The 13601-nt window shown below is 44.9% G+C and overlaps 1 protein-coding gene across 11 annotated transcripts in view; it reads right to left on the bottom strand.

The window, feature by feature from the left end:
- Positions 1-13601, bottom strand: part of TBCE (tubulin folding cofactor E) — a 969060-nt gene that overhangs the window by 473466 nt on the left and 481993 nt on the right. For all 11 annotated transcript variants that reach the window (XM_077486518.1, XM_077486519.1, XM_077486516.1 and 8 more), the window contains one exon: positions 3775-3877. In XM_077486518.1, the coding sequence (XP_077342644.1) occupies positions 3775-3877 (103 nt within the window). The remainder of the gene's footprint in view (positions 1-3774; positions 3878-13601) is intronic.

The raw sequence follows: 13601 nt of genomic DNA, 5'->3' as shown, positions 1-13601 counted from the left end.
CCAGATATGGCGCTTAATGTCCCCTTCTCCCAGGAAGTCCGTCATGTCAGGGCCTTGATCGCGCGAGGCAGAGGATCCTGGGGAGAGTGGTGGGGCAGTGTCACTCGCCAGCTGCGGAGAGGGGATCTGCGATTCCTGTTGTTGCTGCTGTCGCTGTAGCTGAGCTGCTGCTTTCTGTGCCGCCTTTGCTGCCTTAGCCGCTTTCGGCGTCTGTGCCATTTTGGAGGTCGCTTGTCCCGGTCCGCAGGACGGGCCAAAGTAAGTATCCAGTTGTTCCTGTCGGGATCCCTCTGCTTTTGGTTGCTGCGAGAGTGCTCTCCGTCCCTGCGACATGCCCCCTGGTAGCGATCTCTCCCCCTTGTGTGGCTAGTACTGTAGCAGCGGACAGGGGTTTAGGAGATACATATCCTCACTCCTCCATATCCAGGCCATACCCCCAGTAGGCTGCCTCTAAAAACAATAGCCTCTGGTAGTAGTTGTCCAGTCTTAATGGCAGGTTGCTATGCAAAAAACAACACATCAGAGGAGGGTCATGGAGGTCTTGTATCACTGTGACTGGGTGTAGCAATATGGCTGCCCCACTGTGAAAGAAGCTATACTGAGGAGAGACCTGGGAGTACCAAGATGGTCGCTGTCTTCAGGCCCTGATGGATCTAGGCAGTGCCAGGCTCAGGACAGTGAAATCCTCAATCTCCTCTGTCCTGCAGGGAGATAGGAAGCTGGAGGAGGATGTTTGTTAGCGTCCCAGGGCCCCAGGGTAAGTGTGGCTGTACATATACATGAGGATGGGGGTGGCAAGATGGCGGCTGTCACTAGTCCTCAGCCGACTGGACAGTTCAGGACGGCCGATGGGCTGCTGTGCCACCGTTAGGAGGCAGGATAATGTGAGGGGGGACTTGGGCTATGATCCTCTTTCCTCCAGGAGCCAGGATGGTACAGTCCAAGGGGGCACAGGTGACAGTGCGGCCGCGGGGGGGCACGCAATGGCGGCCTCAATATCTCCGTGGATGGGCGGCAGAGCTCTCCAATTTCTTGCCCAGGGCCTCCAGGACAGCACTAGGGAACGATCCAGGGAGATTGTTATGCTCACCGGACCTCCGGGTGTGCAGATGGCTCCAGATTGCCTTTGGTGTTCCTGGAGCTCTTCCCCTGCACATCTGCCTCCATTCACTTCCGGACACGCCCCCTCATGCCCAGCGGTATTTAATGTACTTTTTGGTCAGAACAGCCAGAAGGGGTTTCAGGGACCTCCATTTCTGAATGGTGAACAAGGAGATGTCAGCAAATATCTGTATTTCTTCTTGAAACTGTATGCGTTCCTGTTGACGAGAGTGTTTCATGACCTCCTCCTTGATGGAGTAGTAGTGTGGTTTGACCACAATGTCTCTTGGGGTTCCATCTTTCCTTGGAGGCCCTAGAGATCTATGGGCTCTGTCCAATTCCAGTTTGTGAGGTGGGACAGAGGGGATCAGTTGTTTAATGACTTCCTGCACAGCCGACGGGACATCTGCGACTGTTTCAGGGATCCCTCTTATCCTAAAATTGTCCCTCCTCGAGCGATTCTCGAGATCGTCGATTCAGGCCACTTCCAGCTGCTCTTGCACAAAGTGTAAGTGATCTGTGTTTCGATTTGCCCTAGAAATTGTAATGTCCAATTTATGCTCAATATGCTCAATTATTCTGGAGCCTAGGTTCTGAAAATCCACTTTGATCTCTCCTGTGATCCTGTCTGTGATCCTGTCTGCATTTTGTGATAGACCTTTATCAAGCATCTCAGAAATTCTGGTGAAAAGATATGAAACATTGACAGTCACATCAAGAGCCTTCACAGACTGGGTTGTAGTGGGATCAGTCTGATTAGGTGAGGCTGCGTAGGAGGACTTCCCATAGAGCCCTATAGAGCACTCTATAAGCAATGTTGTAGAGGCTGGAGGGGGGTTTCCCCTGCTGGGACTGGGCCCGTCATCGGTGGGGTATATGGTAGTGTAGCCGGTTTCAGAACTTGCCTGGCTGTGATGAAGGATTCCTCTGCGGCCTGGTCTCGTGGCTGTGTTGCAGCCGCCATCTTGGAAAACTCCCGGTCAAATTGGGGCTCCAGGGCTCGTCTGGCTTGACCTCCCGGCATGTGCGTGGTCTCTGGAGTTTCCCCTGCCTGCTCCCGCTAATCTTGGGGAGCCTGGAAGCCAGAATCCGCGGCTATCGTCGCTGTGTGGCCAGCGGTGTGAGGAGATCCAGGCTTACGCCGCCATCTTAGGAGTCTCCACGCATGCGCCTAGCTTTTTCTATTTTTAAACATTGATATAGATTTTTTTCTAATTTGTTGCTGCCTAGAAAACCCCACTTTGGGGGACAATTCCCTTTTTTCTATTACTACTCGGAGTGTGCAGAATTGTTTTCTTTTCTCCAAAGTGTCCTTTGTTCTACAGGAACAAGCTAAAGGTCAGTAACACCTGGTAGTGGATAAAGAGAGCTGCAGGTACACAAAGGAGCACTATTATGAGCTGGAGAGAGCTCAATAATCTGGCTAACGGGAATCAAAAACCATGGCGTTAATAAGAAATTTACGGGAGGAGCAAGGATTTCACAGTTCACCTGAAACAGGGCACAACGCAAGATTATCTAAGGAATCAGACAGGATGTTGTCCTGCATCTCAAGTGGCTCAGAAAAAAGAGCCACCACTGGATCCAGCATAGGTCCTGGGTCCAGATCCCAGTCCTAGCAGGGCCTCACTAGCAAGATGGGTAACAGCTGGCTAAATCTTTGTGGTGGAGATGGTTAAAGTAAACTTCAGCTCCTGTCAAGTGTGTCAAGCCTGATATACATCCTAGCCATGGCCCCGGCAGTGTTGCATTTAATTGATGTGTCTGCTTCTCTCCGCTTAATTGTCATCTTGTGGCCTCACTGTAGTACACAAATTATGGAGTAAAAGCATGCCCAGGAAGTGAAGGCTATGGGCCATCTCCAACAATAACATACAGAACACACACAGTCATCATGGACAATAAACATGCACTGAGCACACAGTACATGCAGTCACAATACACAGCTGACCACAGACACCCACTCAACTCACAGCACACAGGCAGAACAGGTATGCAGTCAGAGATCACTAGGTCACGACAAACATGTCTCACCTAGCCATAGTACAAAGACTACCTTTCATAGAAGATATAATGCATACTCCCTAGCAGCACACAGGGAGAGTTCACATTCAGCCACACCATAGCACACAATCATTAAGCACTCAATCCAAACACTTAAAGGTTCTACCTATAGTGTGCCAGTGCTCTTAGCCTCTTCTCAAATTCATACTTCTCGCCATCATACCCTAAGCTTCCTTCCTGCACATACTGCCTACAATCGTAGCATTTGCAATTCTCTCATTCAACATGCTGCCCAATGCATTGCTCTCCTGTGCTCTAATCTTGAATATACTGCACGCTGTCACACCCTACCTTCTCATGTCGCTCCTGAAAATACAGTATGCAGTCATACCCTCTGCAGTTATTTCCTACACATACTATTTCCCTGCACATTCTACTCACTTTCATATCCTCCAACACTGCTCATGCACTTATTAGTGCCATATCTTCCACACTCCTCCCCTGCATATACTGCTCAGTTTCATACCCTCAGCATTTACTCTTGCACATAATATCCACTGTTTTACCATCCAAATTCCTCTCCTGCACAGGTGGTCCCCTCTCATACCCTCCATACTACTGTAGATAATGCGCGGTCAAACCCTTCACATTTTCTTTATCTAAAATTACCTCTTTCCATGTTATTCCTGTCTGATTGAGTGAAAGTGTTGTCAGATTTTCAAAGGCATTTGTTAATAAAGATGGATGAGATGGAAGGTAAAATCTGTTTTCACTGTAAAAGTAAACAGAGAAATAAAATTAGCAAAAGCTTCAAAGTGCATAGTCAATTTCAGGAGTAAGCATATTGTTCTGCTTCACTTAAATGTCAAAGTTCAGTAAGTTCCAAGCAAAGCACATGTATTGTTTGTCATTGTACAAGGCTAGATGCACACTACTGGAACCACGGTTGCTACTTTAGGCATTACATTTATATTTTTGACCTACTTTAACCTCCCTGGCGGTACGATTATTTCGGATTTTAGGTGCTAAAAGCGGTACCATTATTTTGCATGAAAATTTGGCGTTTTATATTGTAGTCCTGTAATTCTTAGGAATAACTCTCTTAAATCTGTCCAAACCAGAGTCTAGCAGACATCCCGGGTATGATAAAGTTTGAAAAATTAAATCATAAATTATAATATAATAAATAATTATAAATAATTGTACCAAATAATAATATAACAATAATAAAAATTATTCAATAATGTAATCAAATCAAAAACACTGAAATTTGCTCAGTTGCAGAATTGTCACTGTCATTACTTTTCAGTATTTGATGACGGATCTCCCCACAAATCGCTATCGCTCAATTCTGCGAGTGATTCTAATTTATTATCGCTGTTTTCTAGCTGGTCTAAAATCATTTTTGATGTACAGTGACAGTTTTGGTTGCTATGGGCAATCTCCAGTTTCCAGGCATAAAGAACAGTTTTTATTATATAAAACTGCATGCAGGACACTGGGCAGACCACTAGGGACAAAGGGGATGTGAAATATTTACATACAGCAATGTAATCTGTAAGATTACATTATACTGTATGTATACTGTTTGTTTCACTTTTTGAATTTGGCGCCGATCTCCGTGCCCGTGCGTCGCAACGCTCGCAGGGCACGGAGATCGGTGATGTAATGCATCGAGCGAGACATGGCTCGCTCGTACAGCGGGGAGACAACGCTGGATCCGAAGGAGAAGGTAAGTAAACCTCCTCCTGGATCCAGCGACGCTATCCCGAGTCTGACTCGGGGATACCGCTTTTGGTATGAAAAATCCACCCCGAGCCAGACTCGGGAATACCGTCAGGGGGGTTAATAGTCAATGGACTGTCACCTATTTCAAACTTTTAAAGTGAAAGCTATGTGGTAATGCCAGGATCCAGTCATAGCCAAAGCTACAAGGCCCTGATGATGTACATTACAAAAGCATTATATTTAATAATCTTCTAGCCTAAATAATATACAGTATTTATTTTAAGTATTCACATAACACCAACATATTAAACAGTGCTCAAGGTATACAAAGATCCATTTATAATATATCGTTACTATTAAGACCTCCCATGGATATTTGCACCCAAAGACTTGTTCACGTCTGTGGCAGTCTCTATCGCACCTCTGAAAGTGTTTTGTGTTGGATCGCTTTTTAGAGGAAGGTAGAGCAGTGACTGCCAAGCATTCAGCAGGCAATATAGCTATTATCTACAGAATGACCACACTCAACTGCAACTGTAAGGCAAGTGTTTAGCTAAAGATTACAGCTCTATGTACGTGAATGTGTTGCATATGGAGGCAGTACTGCCTGATGAATGTGACATAGAACCTAACTTTTGATATGGCAGCTGCATGGATCCAGTGCCGTAAGCAACATTGCAGGCCCTGTCATAGTTTTGGGTCCAGATACAGTTCCCAAAGTATTATTGAGGTTGCACTGAACTGGATGCACTGCTTATATTGTTGTAGTAAAATGCAATTAAGAAGCTGCCTGAAGAATTGATTGAGGAATTCCAAGTAATAAGAACTAATGAAAGTGAAACATATCCACTAAATAAATCTCCTCCCTTCCTGCACAGCATGCGTAGATATTCTGCTGGTCTCTGACAAGTATTTGGGACTGAGCTAAACACACCAGTGCCTTGAAAAGGTATTCATACCCCTTGAAATTCTCCACATTTTGTCATGTTAAAACCAAAAGCGTCAATGTATTTTATTTGGATTGTATTTGATAGACCAACACAAAGTGACACATATTTGTGAAGTGGAAGGAAAATGAAAAATGGTTTTCCAAATTGTTTCACAAATAAATATGTGCAAGGTGTGGCGTGCATTTGTTATCAGCCCCTCTGAGTCAATACTTTGTAGAACCATCTTTCACTGCAATTCTTTTTGGGATGTCTCTACCAGCTTTGTACTTCTAGAGAGGGCATTTTTTGTCCTTTCTTGTTTGCAAAATAGCTCAAGCTCTGTCAGATTGGACAGAGAGTGCCTGTGAACAGCAATTTTCAAGTCTTGCCACAGATTCTCAATTGGACTTAGGTCTGGACTTTGACTGGGCCATTCTAACACATCAGTATGCTTTGATCCAAACCATTCCATTTTAGCTCTGGCTGTATGTTTAGGGTCATTGTTCTGCTTTAAGGTGAACCTCCGGCCCAGCCTCAAGCCTTTGCAGACTCTAATAGGTTTTCTTCTATGATTCTGTATTTGGCTCCATCCATCTTCCCATCAACTTTGACCAGCTTCACTGCGGAATGTAATGCAACAGTTCAGTCAGTCAGTGTCTGCGACACAAGTGCGGATGCCAGTACTGGTCGCACAGCGGACCCCACAACCGGAAACAAGGAACACGCCACTGCCTCTGCCTTCCTGTCCATGGGATCCTTAAATGCAGGAGTTCCCACTACCGGGACGCTGGTTACTTATTTAACCTGGATACTGGAGGGTCCACGACTGGAGGAGCCGACCACTTTGTAAGAAGGCTTTCCTCAAAGGGGTAATGCACCGCCCTGCGTCTGAGACCAAAAAGGTCAGTTGCATGCGATCCCATTCCTTCTAAGTGAACTTGTCAAAAAAGTCAGATACGGGAACACCATAGGTTAACAAAAGGGACCGGTACATCAGCAGGGGGACCTGCTGACTCCTGAATCTTCAGGGTATCATGCACAGCTGTTATAAGTGCTCCAACAAGCGTTTTTTTGCGCCCGGACGGGGACTCATCCTTACTGTCCAAACGGTCCTGGTCAGCGTCATCTGACAAGACAGAGCAGGGGTCACCAGCCTCATCAGGGCTCAAGTCTGTGCCAGAGCTCTCCCCAGAGGATGGGGGAACAGAGGCCACCTTATTGTACCCATCTTCCCATCTAGCAATGAACGAGTTGAGGACTGCCATCAGGGTGTCCATGGGCACTGCGCAGTCTGCAGGTGACCCAGTTGCCATTGCCTGGACTTTGGGGGAAGAAACACTCGTTTCTGAAGCCATGCTGACCCTTTCACCTGCCACCCGAAGGGGACTTAGGACAGTGACAGTCCAACCATCCCTGCTTCCGCTGACTGAGGGGCTCATTCCCGCCGGACTCACCACCCTGGGGAGTTCTGCACTGTCCACAAGTGGTGCCTGTAGTCCCTGAGTGTGCCCAGGTGCAGAGGAAACCAAAAACTGAGTTGGTGATAACCGCTGGAATGATCGCTAAAACGATCAGAAAAAATGCTTAGTCTTCAATAAAATGGCCGCTCAGCGTCCAGTACACAGATAGAAAACACAGTGAAAAAGGTTGTGAGAGCACATGAGCCATGCTGCTGTCAGGGAACACTGAAAATATGTTCAGGCTTCCAGAAAATGGCCACCAGTGCCTTGAATAGGAATCACATAGAAAATGGCCGCTGAAGCCCAGTCAGCCTGCTCTGCCCACACCTAAAATGGCCGCCAAACATCGCCATGAGGTAGAAATAAAAAAAACCCTGCAAAGCCACAGCGTTGCACTATTCCCAGCAGCCCCTCACAGGCACCTTTCAGGGGCATACCATGCAGGCCCTAGGACCACTGCCATTCAGCCAGCCCCCCATGTCAGATGAGAGCCCACAGAGAGCCCCTATACAAGCGCACACACACCGCTCAGCAGCCACATGCAGCATTCCCGCCAAAGGGTGGGGGGGAAGAGAAGACCAGGGAAAGAAGATAGGAAGGTGAGGGGGCCCCCGAATCGACCTCCCAGGGAATGCCCAGCTGCTCAGCCTCGTCAGAACAGGGAGAGCTGCACTTACCAGTCCTGAAGAGCTGGGAGACATTCCACTGTAGACCTACTCCTGATCAGTACAGGGAAGGTTACTGGCCTCGGCATACTGTGATACAGACATCAGTAGCCCGGTCATATGTACGCCCCGAAGCATAAAAGCTCACAACCACCTCTGGAGCTGAGGTATGTCATGGCCTGCTGAGCCGTAGCTGCGACCTGCACACGCTCGATGTCCGGACTGGGGAGACTACAAGGATAAGTGAACCAGCCTGTCATCCAGGCGGCTGTTGATAGAAGATCACAGGATCACTTATCTTGCGCAAAAAGCAAAGATTCTGCATAAAAAACACAGACCTATGGACCCGCAGGGTTCCTAGGTCTTTCTCCTTCACTAGGCAAAATAAAACTGAGCTGCTCTGCTAGCAGGCAGGAGGGTTGATACCTAAGGGACCGCCCCCATGGGCGGAACTGAAAGTTCTGAGTTTTGTATTACAACTTTGCCTAGTATTTCTACGAGAGGTGAGGTATACAACCCAATGGCTAAGAGAGGAGCTGTGTTGGTCGGTGAATATAAGAGAAATTTAAGTTTTTTTTTTTTATTTATAGCACAAAAAATAAAAAATAAACCCTAGTGATTAAATACCAGTAAAAGAAAGCTCTATTTGTGTGGAAAAAAGGACACAGGTTTCATATGGGTACAGTGCTGCATGATTAATTGTCATTCAAACTGTGAGAGCGCTGAAAGCTGAAAATTGGTGTGGTCAGGAAGGGGGTTTAAGTGCACTGTATTGAGGTGGTTAAATTACACATAGGTTGACTTTATTTACTAATTAGGTGACTTCTGAAGGCAATTGGTTCCAGTAGATTTTAGTTAGGGGTATCAGAGTAAAAGGGGGCTGAATACAAATGCACTCCATGCTTTTTATTTTTAATTATATCATTTTTATTTATTTGTAAAAAAAATTAAAAACCATTTATCATTTTTCCTTTCACTTCACAATTATGTGCCACTTTGTGTTTGTCTATCACATAAAATACCAATAAAATACATAAATACCAATAAACTATATTTACGCTTTTGGTTGTAACATGACAAAATGTGGACAATTTCAAGGGGTATGAATACTTTTTTCAAGACACTGTAAATTATTCTGTGGCATTTGTGCAAATACATTGTAAGCGTGCATCTGTTCTGTGCATTCACTGCATCTTGCTGTGTGTGCACCTTTCATAACACGCTGCTTCCTGGGATAGGTGTGACCTAGCAATCTCAGCCTAGCCTGGAAAGCAGAAAGTGCTGCTTTGCAGCACAAAAATCAAGAGAAGAATAAAAAAATACTATTTTTTTAACATTTGTGTAAGAGGGAGTTATAGGAGAGGAAAAAAAAATAGAAATAAATGTTGCTTAACTAAGCAAAGTTCCACTTTAAAGCAGAGCTCCAACCAAAAATAAGATACAAAATGAATAGCCCAATAAAAGAAAACATGAGAAAAACAGCTTTTGCTGAAATACACAACTCACTAGATGTCCCCAGTCTTATAACCAGCATCATTCAACCCAACTCCTCTGAGCCCAGGTTGGTCTGGACTCACTCCTAGCCTGTGACTGGACAGTGAAAGAATTAAGCAGCACAGTGGGGAGCTAATCACTTTGTCGCTCTGCTCTTTCCTCCTCTCAGCATACTTCTCGTCAGCACAAGACCTGATTGGTTCATTGTGCTTCTACTTCCTTTCACACCCCAGCCTTGCTGTACGGGCAAAATGTTCATACTAGGTCAAACATACTTATTTTCACTGCTTCTGTTTACATGTTTTTTTTTTTAATCACTTCATTTTTTATTATTACTTTTTCATACAAAAAACAAGAATAACAAACAACATACAACCCCAGCATGTAATGAGATGGGGGAGAAGAAAGAAAAAACATTACATTTAATTATGTATAAGTGATTACTCAGCTACATTTGTTTGTTTCTTTTTTTTTATCTGCCTTGACAGACAGCATGGAAACTTCTGCATAAGGGAAAAGATGTCCATCACTAGGAGAGTTCTCATGAAGTGGTTATAGGGCTATAGGGGTACACCCAAGGAGGGGGGAAGCATCCAAAAGCTTTGCTAGTTTCCAATCACCTAAAAGTAGCAGCCTATAATCCAGGATCTATGAGTATCCAGCCAGTGTCCTGTATTAAGAGAATAATTTTTTTTTATTTTTTTTTTACCGTCTTAACATTTGACTCCCATTGTCTTCAGTGGGGTTCAGATTTTGCTCTGTACTTTAGTAATGTTCGACAAACTTGCCTTGATCCAACCCCAGTTACATTTGGCTCATCACTACCAGGCATCCAGATCCTTCAATATCATTTATTTACCCAGGTGCACGCCCCTTGATTATATTAAGCATGCAGATTAAAGCTTCATGTACACTACAGCGCTTAACCCTTTCACTGCCAGGTCCATACGCTGTACGGACCTGCAGAAGTGCTTGCGGGTGGCCAGGTTTGTACGGCCCTTAGTTCTAACTCTCCTATAAGCTCATGGTTACTTCAAAGACCATAAACTTTCATCAGAATTGTTCTGTCCCCAGCCACTCCAACCTCTGCCGCTAACTTTCACCTAAAACTGCTCCCCTTCATCCTCCCCAGAACTGATTAACCCCCCCTCCACACCCGATCCCCACAAACTGGATTTCCTGCAGCCACCATCATAAGCCGGCAATCCCTCCTCTGCTGCTTGGGGCTTGGACAGGATCCAGATGTGCCTCCCCCCCCGCCAGTCAGACCAACCCACGTACTGCCTCCACAATCCCTGGTCCATCACTGCCCAGAGTGGCATCCCACCTTCCCCTCCCACCGCCATAGAGAACAATGGGTGGCCTGATTGAGCCCACCTGTGTTGTTGTGTTTATGTGCGCTAATAATGATTATAGGGTATTTTTAGTGAAAAAATCGATATGAGGAAAATGTTTTATTCTACAGGTCATATGCTTTCAGAAAATGCATGGTTTGAGTGGCCTCCTCAAATTCTGAAAGCTGTAAGTGAAAAATGGTAACCTCCAGATTTTTTGAGTACATTGCTTTTATTTACAGTTTTGCGTACCTTCCGTTTTCACCATTTCACAAAAAGGTGCAATTTAAACTCAATACAGTTTTAATCTTTATATTTTGTACATTTTGCCATGTATGAATCCACTATTAATGATTTTAGTGTATTTTTAGTGAAATTGTTTTGATAAACATTTGCACAAATATTGCAGTGCCTTAAAAATCAATAGCACCTTCTTTTTATTCTACTGACCATGTTCTTCCAGAAAATATATAGCTTGGGGCGGTCTTTTACAAATTCTGAAAGCTGTAAGTAAAAATGGAAAACCTACAGATTTTGAAACAACTTTTTGTGTATGTCCAATTTTCACCATTTTGCAAAAAGGCACAATTTTAAATTTACACATATTTGCAATTTATTAACTCAATACAGGTAAATCTTTTAATTTTATGTTCCACAGTGAGTATAACAAACATACTGCATGTATACATATACCCTTTTAAGGTGTTGTGTTTATGAACACTTTAATGGGTACTGCCTTAGGAGTAGATGGTATGGCACTGGGTGCCTTAAACACTATGAATCTAAAGATGATCAGAAACACATTGGGAAGTCTGGTGCTACATGTCAGTGAAGGGGTTAGGAAATCCAAATTGCTCTGTCCAGCACTCCAATCAGAGGTGTTCCAGGACTTCAGAGGAACAATCACCTTTTTCTTAGTGAGACAATTTCCACTTTGCAAAGACCATTTACCATCCATCCATTCATATGGATTGGTGAATGACTCAGTTCAATAGTTGTCAAAACCTGACTTGCACAGTTTTCATCCCTGATTCTGGTTTCAGGGACTGAACATCATGCATATACCAGGGTCAATTTGGATACTATCCTATTAGACTCTAATGTGTTACACCCCAGAGTCCATCATGTTCTGATGGTTTATTAGTATAGACAACGTCAGATAATTGATACTAATGGCTACTGAAGAAAGAAAGGTGCTGTGCTATGTCAAGGAAAATACAGAATTACGAGACTGCAATCCTGGCACGGGAGAGAGTCATGTCTAATGGATGCCAAGGTATTGTTTCAACCTGTCCTAAACAAAAGTTAAAAAATACTTGAGACCAGGGAACTGGTGCTGATATCAAAGGTCTAGTGATGCACTGTATTCAGTGTCAGGTTAAATTGTACTCAGCAGGGAGTCTATTGTACATCTTCTCTTGTCCTTGGCATGAATATAGCAGGAACACTGGGACTTACCACTATTACTTCAGAGAAAAGGCTTGATATCAAACCTGACACCCCCATACACCTACAGAAACTTCCTTTGGGATATGGGGTGGAGTTAAAGGTTTGGTAGTTAGACCTTGGGCAACATAATTTAGATAGCATCAACAGCTTGTGCAGTGTGCTACAATCTAAAGGAGGTGCGGGTGCAAAATGATAACAGCTGGGGGGGGAGGGGGTCTGATGGAGCTGGCTGAGATATCGATTTTAGGTGGAGGCAGATAGGCTTGCCTGAATAGATGAGCCACAGGGATCGCCTAATGGTGACCAAGGTAGGAGCTAAGCAGGACATACTGGGGTAGAGAGATTCAGAGGTTCTGAAGCAGTCCTGATGGTGACCATGGGATGAGGTAACAAGGGAGCTGGAGGTCAGGATGTCCTAGGAGGAGCAGAATGGATGATTTGGATAATATCTTTAGATTAAAAGTATCCTATGCATTAGAGGGAGATGCTAAGGATTCCTGGTGGGAAAGTTTATTCAGGTACAGTCCTTGGGCCACAGCTTTCCCTAAAGTCCACCCTGTTGCTGTCTCGATTTGGGTAACTATTGAGACCAATGTAAAACAATGTGCAAATTTAAAAGAGGATCCTAAAACAACAAAAAGTTAAAGAAAAAAAGTATTTTCCTGACAGGCTCCATGGCAGCATACGTGTGGGTTAGCCCCGCCTCCATAATTACCCAATAGGACCTCTACTCCCATAAATCTTTGCTCCAAGCTGCTATCCGTGTTCCTTTTTTGTCCTCCTCCATAGGACAGGTGTTTCCTATCTGAAGAGATCTTCACTACGATCAAGTCGGCTGACTATCAAGCTTTTTGTTCCTCCGATAGGCCCTGTCTGTTAAGCATGGGTATGGAGTGTATGGCAGAGTAGCGCTGAAGACTTTGTTTATCCGAAGATAAGTGCGCACGGCTTATTACCTGCTATGTAAGGTGGCCATTATCTGCCCGGTGGATCGGTGGTGTGTGCTTGAACCTGTTGGGCCAGACGATCGTTGGTGGAGTGGTGAGCTGTAAAAATTCCGTTTTTCATGGCAGCAGTGTTTATGTGTTTTCTTTTCTACCTGTGTCTTTTCATATGCCAGCTGGTTCTTGTGTATAGGCGCTGACGCTTCCGCGTTCCAGCAGCCTTTCTCCCCCTGTTTCCGGGTCCAGCGCTGCGTTCTGCGCATGCGCAGACCCATATCCAAAGCGAGGCTTGGTTCCCGCGCATGCGCGCGGGCATCTCGCGTCTGACGCCGCTGATGACGTCATGGGCGCCATATTTAAAACACAGTGAGAGATGTCAGGATTTGGGAATGATTGCAGGAGATTCAGCAACTTCCCGGGGCCATTCTCTGGTTGGTGTAAGGTAGGTTATGATCTGCTCTGATGTATTGTTGCTCCTGTGTTTTGTATGGCT

Source organism: Lithobates pipiens, unplaced genomic scaffold (assembly GCF_037356315.1).
Source record: "Lithobates pipiens isolate NorthernLeopardFrog02 unplaced genomic scaffold, aLitPip1_a1.2 Scaffold_18, whole genome shotgun sequence".
Lineage (NCBI taxonomy): Eukaryota > Metazoa > Chordata > Amphibia > Anura > Ranidae > Lithobates > Lithobates pipiens.
The sequence above is the reverse complement of the archived record's forward strand: the minus strand, read 5'-3'. Positions and strand labels throughout refer to the sequence as shown.